This window comes from Lithohypha guttulata (genome assembly GCF_036872675.1).
Source record: "Lithohypha guttulata strain CCFEE 5908 chromosome Unknown scaffold_1, whole genome shotgun sequence".
NCBI classification, from domain to species: domain Eukaryota; kingdom Fungi; phylum Ascomycota; class Eurotiomycetes; order Chaetothyriales; family Trichomeriaceae; genus Lithohypha; species Lithohypha guttulata.
This window is the reverse complement of record NW_027042750.1, coordinates 4,066,847-4,079,847: the sequence shown is the minus strand read 5'-3', so window position 1 is coordinate 4,079,847 and position 13,001 is coordinate 4,066,847. Positions and strand designations below refer to the sequence as shown.

The 13,001-nt window shown below is 49.1% G+C and overlaps 6 protein-coding genes across 6 annotated transcripts; 1 reads left to right on the top strand and 5 right to left on the bottom strand.

The window, feature by feature from the left end:
* Window positions 1-97: 97 nt before the first annotated feature.
* On the bottom strand, window positions 98-982 carry LTR64_001498 (uncharacterized protein; the record flags this gene model as incomplete). Its single annotated transcript, XM_064895879.1, has 2 exons — window positions 98-226; window positions 278-982. 2 exons carry the CDS (start codon window positions 980-982, stop codon window positions 98-100), a joined length of 834 nt encoding a protein of 277 aa, XP_064758566.1.
* Window positions 983-1,517: 535 nt separating this feature from the next.
* HAS1 (ATP-dependent RNA helicase) lies at window positions 1,518-3,468 on the top strand (the record flags this gene model as incomplete). Its single annotated transcript, XM_064895878.1, has 2 exons — window positions 1,518-3,161; window positions 3,211-3,468. 2 exons carry the CDS (start codon window positions 1,518-1,520, stop codon window positions 3,466-3,468), a joined length of 1,902 nt encoding a protein of 633 aa, XP_064758565.1.
* Window positions 3,469-3,601: 133 nt separating this feature from the next.
* LTR64_001496 (uncharacterized protein) lies at window positions 3,602-4,351 on the bottom strand (the record flags this gene model as incomplete). Its single annotated transcript, XM_064895877.1, has 1 exon — window positions 3,602-4,351. The coding sequence occupies one exon, from the start codon at window positions 4,349-4,351 to the stop codon at window positions 3,602-3,604; it is 750 nt and encodes a 249-aa protein (XP_064758564.1).
* Window positions 4,352-4,975: 624 nt separating this feature from the next.
* On the bottom strand, window positions 4,976-6,079 carry rrp4 (Exosome complex component rrp4; the record flags this gene model as incomplete). The annotated part of the gene is made up of 1 exon (XM_064895876.1): window positions 4,976-6,079. One exon carries the CDS (start codon window positions 6,077-6,079, stop codon window positions 4,976-4,978), a length of 1,104 nt encoding a protein of 367 aa, XP_064758563.1.
* A 350-nt stretch (window positions 6,080-6,429) lies between these two features.
* LTR64_001494 (uncharacterized protein) lies at window positions 6,430-7,632 on the bottom strand (the record flags this gene model as incomplete). Its single annotated transcript, XM_064895875.1, has 1 exon — window positions 6,430-7,632. One exon carries the CDS (start codon window positions 7,630-7,632, stop codon window positions 6,430-6,432), a length of 1,203 nt encoding a protein of 400 aa, XP_064758562.1.
* A 980-nt stretch (window positions 7,633-8,612) lies between these two features.
* Window positions 8,613-12,180, bottom strand: LTR64_001493 (uncharacterized protein; the record flags this gene model as incomplete). Its single annotated transcript, XM_064895874.1, has 3 exons — window positions 8,613-10,503; window positions 10,721-11,387; window positions 11,436-12,180. 3 exons carry the CDS (start codon window positions 12,178-12,180, stop codon window positions 8,613-8,615), a joined length of 3,303 nt encoding a protein of 1,100 aa, XP_064758561.1.
* Between the last annotated feature and the right edge of the window lie 821 nt (window positions 12,181-13,001).

Genomic DNA, 13,001 nt, shown 5'->3' with positions numbered 1-13,001 from the left:
CAAGAATATCTTCCATGTCTGGAGACTCATTGATGCTGGTCGGGCAGTGCAAACAGCATGAGGCTATTGACATGAACTCAATGAAGGGGTATTCAGACTAGCAATTGCAGCCACTGTGAGGCTGCTGTACGCTCTCTTTATCCGCTTTGCTCATAGGCGGCATACCAATCTTGGCTATAGGCTTGCCGTCTACATAGGTGTCGACCTTGTCAGGGTAGAAGCACAGCTAGTTCTGAGTTAGCTCAAATTTCAGTTCAGATATGAAAGGTGAACCTACCAAGCCTCTTATCGCAGCACTTTCCGACGTTGGATTCTGATAGTACCAGACCACATCCTTGTGCTCCTTCCCATCAATGACAGCATTATAGTAATTTGCTTCACCCTTATAAGGACACCCCGTTTTCGTCTGGCTCGGCTTCAAGTACTCCCAATTCACAGCCGTAGGCGGTAAATACCATCGTCCAGGAAAGTTCGTCTCCCATAAACTAAGTACACCACCCTCGCCTCTAGTATCGGCCAGCGTTTTCCCTGCCAGCTCAACCTTAACCTGCCGTCCACTAGGCAATACATCAACCCTATGAAACGGATCCTTAGGATGATAAAACACCTGCACCATCTCCTCATACCACGCATCCAAATCCTTGAATTCTACCTTGACATACCCCGCCAACTCCGTATTATAACCCAGCGGTATCAGAAGGCTACTGATAGTTTTGCCTCCAGCAGTAAGTTTACTCGTCGAGCTCTGAATGCCTGATATTGGCGCGTCTTCCTTAAAGTTCGCTGCGGGTAAGAAGTCGTCTTTTGGGATCCAAAATTGTGGGAAATAAGGAATCTCCCAGACTAGTTTTGAGCGTGTGGTGTCGAAGATGTAGTGTCCGTCTAGGACGCCACGGACTCGTTTTTCGGTGTCGACGATTTTTGGGCGGAATTCTTGGCGGGGATGGAGGAGTTTGGAGCCTAGTTCTAGGAGACGGGACATGGTGGGTGTGAGGCTGTGATGTGTAGAGTGCTTTTGAACAGGGATCCGAGAGAGTAAACTGTTCGTTGTCCGAGTGAGAGCGGTCGACCTACGAGAAGCAGAACATATACGGTAGAGTAGCATGGCGAGTCAAAGTGATTTCAAATCATAGACGGACGGTCCTGATATGCGGAGTGGCGCTCAGCCAATAGCTTCGGGTCAAGGGCAGGGCAGGCCAGACCACTGTACAGACACATTTTGAGCACATACTGGTCGTACAGACCACGACTGCTGAGCACAAGGTCACCAGCGACTTTTATGTAGATGTTTGCAAGAAATGATAATAGACGTATGTTATTTCGAGATGCGACCAAGGCTCGTGAGGAGAAGAGGCACATTCAGACAATTCTGTGAAGCTCAAAATAGCCTAGTGTTATCAAGCGATAAGGTTCGAATAGAAGGTTTGCCGCAATGGTCGAAAAAAAGTTGTAGCGCATCACAAGCCTGTGAAAGTCGTAGTTGATTGTATATTGCTTACCTGCTCATTTCGAACAAGATGTCGAAACACACAGGCACCGGAGTAGAGCAAGACAAGAAGCGAAGAAGAAAGCACAGCAAGAGTGCCTCTGCTGGCAAGGAAGAGCGACCAATTACTTCGAAGAAAGCGCCGCCAGCTGTTTCTGCGCCAGAACCAGCAAAGAAGCGAAGGAAGACATCTCACTCGAGCGACGAAAATGAAGACGAGGTTGACCTTCAAGATGGACTGGTGGCAGTGCAGAAACCCAACAGTGAAGTTGAGGAAAGTGAAGACAGCATAGTGGAAGAAGACGAAGACCAGCAGCACATTGAGATTCCAAAAGAGAAAGAACAAGAAAACGACGACGCTGGTTCAGAGCTCGAACAAACAGCCGACCTCGAAAGTGGTGGCATTCAGCTCACTTCTGCCAGCGACCTACCCACCGATGGTGCTCCTTCACTACCAGGTACTGAGTTTGTCCCGCAGAAATTCACAGAGCTCAAACTAGCCGAGAAAACTGCAAGAGCCATAGAGGAGATGAAATTCGAAACAATGACTGAGATTCAGCAAAGAGCTATACCGCCTGCCATGGCAGGTCGAGATATTCTAGGTGCTGCGAAAACTGGTTCGGGCAAGACTTTGGCCTTCCTAATACCAGCCATTGAGATGCTCTCAGCACTTCGCTACAAGCCTCGTAATGGTACAGGTGTCGTCGTCGTTTCTCCTACTCGAGAATTGGCCCTGCAAATCTTTGGCGTAGCTCGCGAGCTCATGCAATTCCACTCACAGACTTTTGGCATAGTGATAGGTGGCGCAAACAGAAGAGCTGAGGCAGACAAGTTGCAAAAAGGTGTCAATCTACTGATTGCGACTCCGGGTCGGCTGCTGGATCATTTGCAGAACACACCAGGTTTCGTTTTTAAGAACTGCAGGGCTCTTGTCATTGATGAGGCTGACCGAATTCTTGAGGTCGGTTTCGAGGACGAAATGCGTCAGATCATTCGCATCCTGCCCAAAGAGCATAGGCAAACGATGCTCTTCTCAGCCACACAAACCACCAAAGTTGAGGATCTAGCACGGATATCGCTAAAGCCAGGTCCATTATACATCAACGTTGAACAGAAAGCTGAACATAGCACTGTCAAGGGCCTTGACCAAGGCTACGTGATCTGTGACTCTGACAAGCGCTTTCTACTACTCTTCTCTTTCCTCAAGCGCAACTTGAAAAAGAAAATCATCGTCTTCTTCAGCAGTTGTGCATGCGTCAAATATCACGCCGAACTTCTCAACTACATCGATCTGCCTGTCCTTGATCTGCACGGCAAGCAGAAACAGCAAAAGCGCACAAATACCTTTTTCGAGTTTTGCAATGCTAAGCAAGGCACATTAATATGCACAGACGTGGCAGCGAGAGGACTCGATATTCCAGCCGTTGATTGGATCGTGCAATTTGATCCTCCAGATGACCCACGGGACTACATTCACAGAGTCGGTCGAACAGCTAGGGGAGCTAACGGGAAAGGACGATCGTTGATGTTCCTACAGCCAAATGAGGTAGGGTTTCTCAGTTACCTCAAGGACGCAAAAGTGCCCATTGTCGAATACGAGTTTCCCATGAAGAAGATTGTGAATGTTCAGACCCAGCTGGAGAAGCTGATAGGACAGAACTATTATCTGAACAAGGTATGTTACTTGTAATCCACTAACCTACATCAAGCTAACGATTTCATAGTCCGCCAAAGATGCATACCGCTCCTATCTGCAAGCATACGCTTCCCACAGTCTACGTTCTGTATTTGATGTCAACAAGCTCGATCTTGTAAAGGTCTCCAAATCCTTCGGCTTCCCTGCTCCGCCAAGAGTTGATATACAGCTCGGTGCTAGTATGGCGAGAGACAAGAAGCAGGCAAGAAGAACTTATGGTAGCCAGCCGCAGCAGGGTAGGAGTGGAGGCATGAAGTTTAAGAGGAAATGGGACGGTGATAATTGAGTCTGCAGGTAGAGCAATCGAAGCGTTGTTTCCGTTCATTACAATTTCTGGTCAGCTATTATACCTCCTAACACTTCTTCCTCCTCGAACCACCACTAGCAACTTCAGCATATATCCAAAAGTTTCACATTCCTCAAATCTTCGCCCTCTCCTCCCCCTTCGCCCCCTCCTTGACCTCCGGCATCTTATGCTCATCCTTAACCCCCTCATCAGAGATCTTCGGGACCTTCAAGCTCAGCAAGCCACATTCCAGGTGCGCATTCATAGTTGCATGATCAACCGCGCTGGGGAAAGTAAAAGCCCGCGCCACAGTCCCGACCTGTCGCTCTTTGACGGTTGTGAACAATGAGATCTTTGGCGGTGCGGCCTTCTTCTTCGCAGCAGGAGCATTTGGATCAATGCTCTCCCGTGTCTCGGTGCGAGTCAGTGGTGAGCCGAGCATGGCGCCTTCTGCCTCTCCTTCTCCTTCTCCTCCATCACCGGTGCCAGCAGCCTTCGCCTTTCCCTCCTTCCCATCCTCATCCCCCTCCTCCCCCGTCAACGGCCGTTCAGTCTTCGCCTCCAGCAACAACGTCCGACTACTCAACCACTGCAACTTGACCTTATCCCTGCCCTTAACCCCCGCCAACTCAACGTCAACATAATAGCACTTCTCGCTCTCCCTCACATCAATCCGTGGCGTGAATGTTGGAACAACAGCTTCCCAGGGATGAGTCATGGCATGGCCGAGAGTCGATATGGTGCGGCCGATGGCGTGGCGGGTGTGTTCGAGGGGGTAGTGGTGTTCGGGGAAGTGGTGGGGGATGGACGTGATTTTCCAGGGTTCGGGGACGTAGTAGGAGGGCCAGGGCTCGTTGTAGTAGTGGGTGTAGAAGGAGGACATTTTTTTGTGGTGGTGTTTGGTTGGTTGGTGGTAGTTGGGCGTTAAGTGTGAGGTGTTCTGGTTTGGTGATTGTGTTGGAATGAAATGGGGGAGGTATGTATCATGTCTGGAGGCATCTTTATATCTGTTCAAAGTCTTAGGGAAATGGGTTGTATTGCTCCCAGATCAATATTCCAGGGTGTTCTTTGGAGCATGTCGAACGTGAAAGTTGTCTGATCTGCGATGTTTTCGAACACGAATCTTCTCGAGGTCGCTTGTGAAGTCTTCGGTCAGTACCGAGATCTACAACAGTAAAATGTGTCTTCGCTAATTCTTAAAGAAGTGGTGTGATACCTCCTATAGTCTCCGAGCAGGGTCCCGTGACTAGAATGAAGCGGCATTTTCCGAATAGTAGTGCTCGATGGTTCGGAGTATTCACTCATCTTTGAGCCGCACGCGACATCAGCGCGGAACGTCAACTGCGCGAACCCGGAGAAGGGCGTAACTCGTAGCCCTGTATGTCTTGCCAAGATCTGTAGAAATTCCTCGAAAGCAGGAATCTTTGCAGGCTTGAGTCGCTCTGAAGCTCAATGCTTTGAATGATATAGCGTCTCTCGAGGCTGCCTCCGTCTATTTGTGGTGCCTTCACCCTGCTACCACCCCATCCACAATTCGCCTTCTAGACTCTGCTTCTAGCAACTCCCGTCCAGCTGCTTCTAGGCTCCCCCCACCTTCTCGGCTCAGCGCCAAATCCACAGCTACCTCATAGCCTCTTCTAACACTCTCTTCGTCGACTCTTATGGCGCCCTCTGCCAGACACTTAATAACCTCACATAATCTCGAAATCTCCCTCCTCGTGCCTTCCTCAATCATATCGTTCTGAGAACTATACGCCTCAGCACTAACCGCTTCATCAAGGTTACTGATCCCCAAATCCACACCACCAGCTTTACTACCACTCCTCTCCTCAATATGCTTGCTCAGCCAAACATACCCATTCACCCCAAGAATAACATCCACCTCTCCACCACCCTGTGCTCCCGAACTCGTGTCAAGAGTAAATTGCTGCCTCCTACTCCTCACAATTCCCCCACCCCCACCAGTCCCCGAAACAGCAAGAAACGTCCCATTCCGTAGCTTTCCATACCTCAAACTTCTCGCATGTAACGTCGCGCTCCCATCTCCACTACTGATGCTCTGAACCTCTGCGACGAGAAGATCCCCCTCCTGAAAATACCGTCTCATCTGTAATTCATCGTTCGCCGTCCGCCGCCTCAACGTTCCACCTGGTAAGTTTATGCTACTCATGCTCAACTTCGCCAGTAGAGGTGCAGAAACATCGACGCGCCACTGTGATTTCTCAACAGACACAATGCGGCTGATGACCAAGTCGCCGACCTCGGGGTTATAGCGAGCGCGAATCGGGAGGACAGAGAGGAGTTTGTTGGTTGGTGTTATTGGGCCGGCGAGGGTCGCGGTTATGAGGGTTGACGAAGGGCTGAGGAGCGTAGTTGTGCCGTGACCTCTCATCCATTGTGTTTCGTCGGTCACTGGTTCGCCTGGGACTACGATTGAGCCCTTGGTCATGGAGTGCTTGCCTAGTCGGACGCGCTTTCGTGGTCGATTTTCTAGGTTGTCAGAGTCGATGTCCATGCCACCTGAGTCAGAGTCGTCGGAGGATGAGCCATTGTATATATTTTGGGGAATTGTATCGCTCTCAGCAAGCGGCGGAAGAATAATGAGAACCATGGTGAATTTGCTGACAAGAAATCATTGTTCGAAAGTCGACCTCGCTGTGAAGGTTGCGGACTGTTCTGCCTCAGGCAAACACGGCACATAAATTTCCACTATTCATATAGTGAAGTATGTGGCAGTCTGATCGTGTACGTTCATAGCAGGGCATTCAGGAAGAAGCGAGGATGCCTTGTTCGATATGCAGAGCAAAGTACTTGGCAATGAGCATGAAGGCATGCAACTATTCTACATATGACTGAGTATCAGCTATCGAAGTATGGGCTAGAACAAGTGGCTGTATATCCTCCTTTACAATAAGTCTATCGCTTGGTCCTGAGTCGGAAGTGCTGCTGCGAGAGAGAGCGCTACTCCTTGTCGAGCCCTATTAGCCACCAACCGGGCTGCCTCTCGTGTATTTCTTTGACCCTTTCGCTCCAAGATCCGAATGATTTGGTACATATTTCCAGCTCAGACTGAAGCCATTTGTTAGCAGCAACCTCATCGTCTGCTCGCATCGACCACTTCGCCAAATCTTTATAGATATTAGCAAGGTCATGACCGCCATGTATACCCTCTTTAGGCAGCAATTGAGCCAACGCTGTAAGTTTCTCGAGGGCAGTGGAAACCTTATCTTGTACGACCTGGCTTCGCAGCCATGAGTACAGGTCTTCGTGACGTTCTGACTCAGACATCTGGCCTTGTCTCATCAGCCATTCCTTACGCGACATTGTCAGTTCCTTATCTGCTGTAAGAACAATATTTCTGTACTTGATCATATTGCGGCGACGGCGATCACCGTCCTGCCCAGGACTGTCCTGCTCACAAGCCATACAATCGCATCTGAAGCGATAGTGTATGCTCATCTCTGCTTGTCGTTCGGGAGTAAGGCGCCAGATGGACTGATAGTTCGATACAAGCTCTTTGCCCTTAGATATGTCTTTGATGGCATGGAAGACCATGAAGCCGACTGAGGCCTGTGAAGGCCGTGGCACATCTTTTTTGTCCCCAGTGAACAAGCTGTCAGGTAATGTCTTAGCAAAGGAGAAGACAACGTTAGGAGTGCAAGAATGATTGATTCTGCTGGCAATCTCTCCAATACATGCTCCACCGCCATAGTGTTTCATGTCATAGCAATTACTATAGAAGATGGACATCCTGCGGGTGAAGTCGGCCTTTTTAGTGTCGCACAGATGGCGATAGTCCTTTTGAGAGTGGGTGGGAAGTGCTTCGTAATAATGCTGTATGTACAATTGTCTCTGCTCATCGGTACCGACATCTTCAGAAGGGGTCAACCTTATCAGAGGGGCTTCCACGAGGCACAAGGTACCAGCAGGTATTTTTCGTGCTGCAAACACACCATAACCTTTGTTTGCTGTTTTTTCAATTTGAATGAGAGACGTGTCGTATGGACGAGGCGGGGCTTGCTCGAAGGATATAGTCGAGGGAGGACGGTTATTGCTCGACTTGGCCACGACTTCATCAAGCACGCCAATGGAATTCTTTAATGCACTCGATGACCCACATGGTTTGGGCTTCTTGCCTGTCTTCTTGGTACGCGTTTCACCCATACTCTTGTATTTGAGGGCCGACCTCGGTATCAGCGGGCAGCTACCTCAGTTGAAGTTGAAGGGATCTAATGAGTTGATATATGACAGATATGTTGTGAATAATGATGCCTTTCGATTGAGACAAAAGAGTGTGTGTTATTGTCGTATGTTGTAATGAGTACAGACTTTAAGCATACAGAAGTCTCGCGTTGACATCGAATAAAGCTTGTCCATTGTGAATGTCGATGGAAGGCTCGATCTGAGAGCTACTGAGAAAGCAGGCACCATGTAATCGTGTTCATGTTCTTATCAAAGGAGGTGGTGCTGCTCTGGCGGCAGCCTTTCCATTTTCGGATCGAAATGACGCTGACGACCTAGGTAGTGAAGTACAGAACGACTTCCTGCCAGCAATAAACGAGCGGTGTGTATCTGCACTCAGAGTTATAATGTCGAGAGCTGTAGACTAATTGACAGGCATGAATGATATGAATAGCATTATGAATTGTTGTTGTTCAACAGCCAATCAAAGGCGCAGCAGAAACAATAAATCGACCTTGGCTGCATGAAGATCTGCAAGCTAGGATAGTGGTATACTAGCGCTCTCGAAAACTGAGAAGAACGTGAGAGCATATAGTCTTGATAGAGCACAAAAAGACAAGCCGGCAAGGTTATAGAAGAAATCTAGTAACCAATTTATCACGCTGAAGGTTTCAATTTCTTTGACTATACTCGTTTCGAAGTTTGTACATAAGTGCCTCAGTCGGCAACGAGCATATAATCGTGCTCACAATCTTGTCTTTCTCGAAATGCAGGATCCACACGCATAATAATCTCGATGCATGCCCCCAACGCCTAGCGCTAACGTATTGCCTGAAGAACATAGCCCAGCTAAAGTTCTCTGTCCTTCGAGTATAAGCCTCGTGTCTGATGAGTCTCTCTTGAGTAGCTGGACGACGAGTCCTTCTCCAGTGCATTCCCAGGCTTCTGGACAAAGACAACATCTACTCGCCTCCAGTTTGGTCATGCCGATATGTGCAAGCATCGCCCTTGGTGCACTTGCCTTCTAACCAGAACTGGCAGATCTTGGTTTTGTAGTTCAGCGGCAATCCATCAGGTCCGATTGGTGCCTTGCCTTTCTTCTTGTCCTTGTCCTTCTTCTTATCTTTCTGTTGTGTGCCCGGGAAAGGATTGGGGTTGTCTCCATTGCCAACGGGTAAAGAAGCATTGTTTTGTGGGTTCTGTTGCAATTGACCCAGAAGAGCTGCGATGTTGGGTGGAAATGCAGCAGTGGTAACAGTCGGTTGAACAGCAGGAGCAGGAGCCTGAAACATGTTCTGTTGCTGCTGTGACTGCGCAACCTGTGCAAGCAGACTTTGTAGACCTGAATTCTGATATTGCTGCTGAGCTTGGCCTTGTGGCTGCTGAGACCATGTCTGCTGTTGATTGGACTGCGGATATAGATTTGACAGAACAGAGGCAACATCAATACCACTGAATTGTGGTTGTACTTGCGGTTGATATGCATTGCGTCTGGCAATCACTTGTTGTTCACGCTGACGCACCGCTACTTGACCATCGGAAGGCTCTCCAAAGTCAAGAACTGGGTTGAAGTCATCGTCCTCACCCTCTTGTGGCTCCTTCGGTGTATTGGGCTGCTCTCCTGCCGCGTACACAGTCATCATATTGCCCGACTCATGCTTACTTTGAGCTTCACTGGCGGGACTTTCCGGCTCGGCGTTTCCGCCACATTTTACAAAGTTGTGCTCCTCTCCATCGGCTGAGTTCTCCTTGATTACCGTATGCATATCAGAAAGGTCAACTTCCGTAGGCATGAAATAATCAATCTCGTCATCTGAGTCTTCGTCCATCTCCTCCAGCTTGTGACGATGCTTGAGCATTTCACCCTCCTTTCCTGTATCACCTACGTCTCGCATCATGCTATCCTCGTGCCCAGTCTCTTCGTCGATATCGTGTTCGAAAATCTTGGTTTCTACAAGCTGACCTTCCGGTTTCCACGAAACACGTAGTTTCCGTCTTGACTCCTTGCGCAAACGCTTCACGCGTGCTTCTGGAGTTTCGTCAAACACATCTTCCACCTTCGCTTTGGGTGAGTCCTTGGGCTTTTCCATGTCGGCGAGCAGGCCAAGAAAGGACGATGCTGAAGTAGTTGCGACCGGTGCGGAAGTCGTCCTTGCAATAGGAGGCTCGGGCCTGGCCAGAGGCTCCTTTCCGACGGTAGGAGCAGCAGCTTTTACTGCAGGCACGTCGACCTTTTCCTTAGCAGCACGTTCAGCGATTGTGGTGCCGGGCCTCTTGGAGGCCGACATCAGGGAAGCAAAAGGACTGGACTTCTGCGGTACTGTGCTTGCGACCTTAGGGCGAATAGGCGCAGAAGCATTACTCGATCCATTGACTGGAGCCTTCGCTGCTCTGACGTCCTTGGCCACTGCCACTTTCTCTTTCAACTTCTTCTGTTCAGCTAGCTGAACGCTAAGTGGTTTCGATGCCGGCTTTACTGCAGCTTTCTTTGCTTGTTGTGCACCGTCACTGCCTTCTCTAGGTCTCTTTATGCCTGCGACTTGGCCGCTGGAACTGCCTGACGGCGACGCAGGACCCTGACCTGATGCCTCAGTCTTCTTCCTAGCAGTAGCCTTTTTGGCGTTGTTGAGAATAATCAGAGCAAGATCTTTCGACTCGTTTGTTGATTTCTTAGAGAATCTTGCAAGTATTTTCGTCCACTTGACTTTTTCAAGCTGCTCTTCGTGCACTGTAGTTAGCTTGGTGCCTAAGCGCAAGACAGTGGTTACTAAAGTGCTGTTGTGATCTTCCGCAGTGGCTCGATCAAGCAGAAAGCTGTACAGTGCCGACAAGAGAAACGAGTTCTCTCCTAATCTAAGAAAAATTAGCTCGTGTTATGCAATTCATGTGAGGCACGGATAGCATGGTATATACTATCTGACTATCTAATGCTGTATAGGCACAGACCCCTGCCAAGACAGAACCAAGTACGATACGGTAGCCACCAAGGATCGGCGAATGACCCCAGCTTTTTACATGATTTGGTGCCTCTATGACAATCAAAAGAGGTGGGTGGAGAGTGCATACATACCTTTTCAAGATTGATGGGTGCGCAAACTGTGTAATTCTAAAGGCCAACGTCTCCATAATGGCTCGGTAATTTTCAGCCATCGCTTTTAGTCTATCGACTTGGTTCCGAGTGGCCGAATTTGGAAGCTCAGCTTGTTTTAGCTGCTCGTTTGTCTGCTTCCATTTGTTACGAAGTCCCTGGACAGCAGATCCAACAAAAGTTATAGCAGTACGAATCTGCTCTGAAGGTGCAGGTTTGTTGTGAGGCGCCCATACAGCATTAACGACGTCCCACAACAGTTGACCTCGCTCGTCAGTCGGCCTAGCAATTGTGATGACCGCAGGTTTCGGCTGTGGCTCTTCATCTTCGATTTCCAAGTCATCGTCAGAGCCTGTTATGCTTCCGGACGATTTGCTATCCTTCAACATTCTCGGCTGCTGAACAGGTCTCGAAACAGCATTCTGCGCGACTTGAAGCTGTGCTGGAAATAAATTTTGCACCTGTCCACTTTGCATAGCCGACATATATGGTCCACCAGGCTTTGAGGTCTGAGTTTGTTGCATTTGGGCATAGTGTTGTTGCATCTGAAGTGCTCGTGGATCCAGGGTGTTGTTGGTGATTTTCGTGTTCGCTATGGCAAAATAGGGTGACGATTCCATCTGCTTGGATTGAGGAGCTTGAGCTTGATCTGTGGTTATATTAGCTGAGTATATGGCTTCGTGAAACGAGGACTGACTCTGACGCAGCTGACCATCAGCGTTTAGTAATGATGGCTCGATGAAGCGATGTTGTGGTTGGTTATGGTTGGCCTGCTGAAAGGGGTAGGATAATCCATTTGTGCCCTTCATTTGATTAGCCGTGACAACGGCAGGCTCAGGCATCGTTCTCACCTGGACCTGTGACATATGTGGCGGTGCCTGCGACGAAGATCGTGATCCATTCATAAAGTGTTGTGCATGTTGCCCAACTTGGGGGTGAAACGCCTGTTGGGGTGCCGATGCCTGCCGCTGTGGTTGAAAGCTGTTGAAGCGGTAGTCGAACTGGGATTGACCATAGTTCATCTGTTGCGGTGCGTAAGAGTATTGGTCGAATGGTCCGGGGGACGGCGTCGGTCTCGCGAGCAGTTGAGGGTCGAAAGATTGTCCCATGGCTTGGGCATTATAGACATTCTGACCATATTGAGCTGGTGATAATGTGTTGCTCCGACTCGGTTTGAACTGTGGAAGAGCCGGACTGTGTGATTGCGTTTGTCTCTGAGCCTGGTTGAAATTCGGATTTGTTGTTGCTTGCGAGGTCTGGTTCTGCTGGTTTTGCTGGTTCGAGAAAGGCGCCAAGCTATCCTCGGCAAATAGAGCAGGATCGAATTGGGTCGAGGAAGAAATATCGGGAGTAGCATATTGTTCAAGACCATGGAAAAACGAGCTCAAATCAGCATCGTTATCATTATTGTATTGCATGTATGACCCAGTAGCAGGGTCCATGTTGAATAGGGAAGAGGACTCGTTGATCACGTGTAAGATCAGGGATGTGGCTGAATTATGAAAGCCAAAAGTTGGAGCCGACGGAAGCGCAGGCCAGGATTTGCCACCACAATCTCTTCGCGCTCAGCACTTCTAAGAAGGAGACGCAGGCTGACGTGACAACGACCACATCCGGCTTCAATGAAGACTCTTGAGGGACAAATGTAAGGTCAATAGGGACTTTGAAGGCCTCTCTCGCTGAGCGGTCGATAGCAACAGTGAATGCTGCTTGCAACAGAGTGATTAGACGTAGAAATAAGCCACACCAAATCCTGCCAGACGATTGCCTTGACCGTTTGATATTAATGTAACAGAGTCGCTTAACAAGCCACCGTCCACTGACAGTAATATACAACACGAAACTGAATGATACTGGTTCTCAATAAACCTGTGCTAAGGCAAGTCCTTTGAACAGTTCAGTGCAAAGATGAGAGACGCGCTGAGAAAACGTGCCAGTATCACGTCAACTGCAATGGGTTCAGACCTCTTCAGATCGTGATATGCGCGTCCTATAATGACACAAATTACACGTCACGCTTGAGGGTGAAGACAATTACTGAGGTTGAGACGATATCGAAACAGGATGAATGGTTGTGTAGATGAATGAAGGACGACGTGCCAATTCTTTTGAGGGAAGAAGTTGCGAAGCGAGCAGCGACGAGCCTGAGGATGCTTGCCAAGCCTGACTCTCAGGGTCTGCAGCCTCGCCCCAAACGCGGAATTGCCCTTGCGGTTACCATCGCAATGGGCGCAATAGGCGTCATAATCGTGTGCATTGTGCA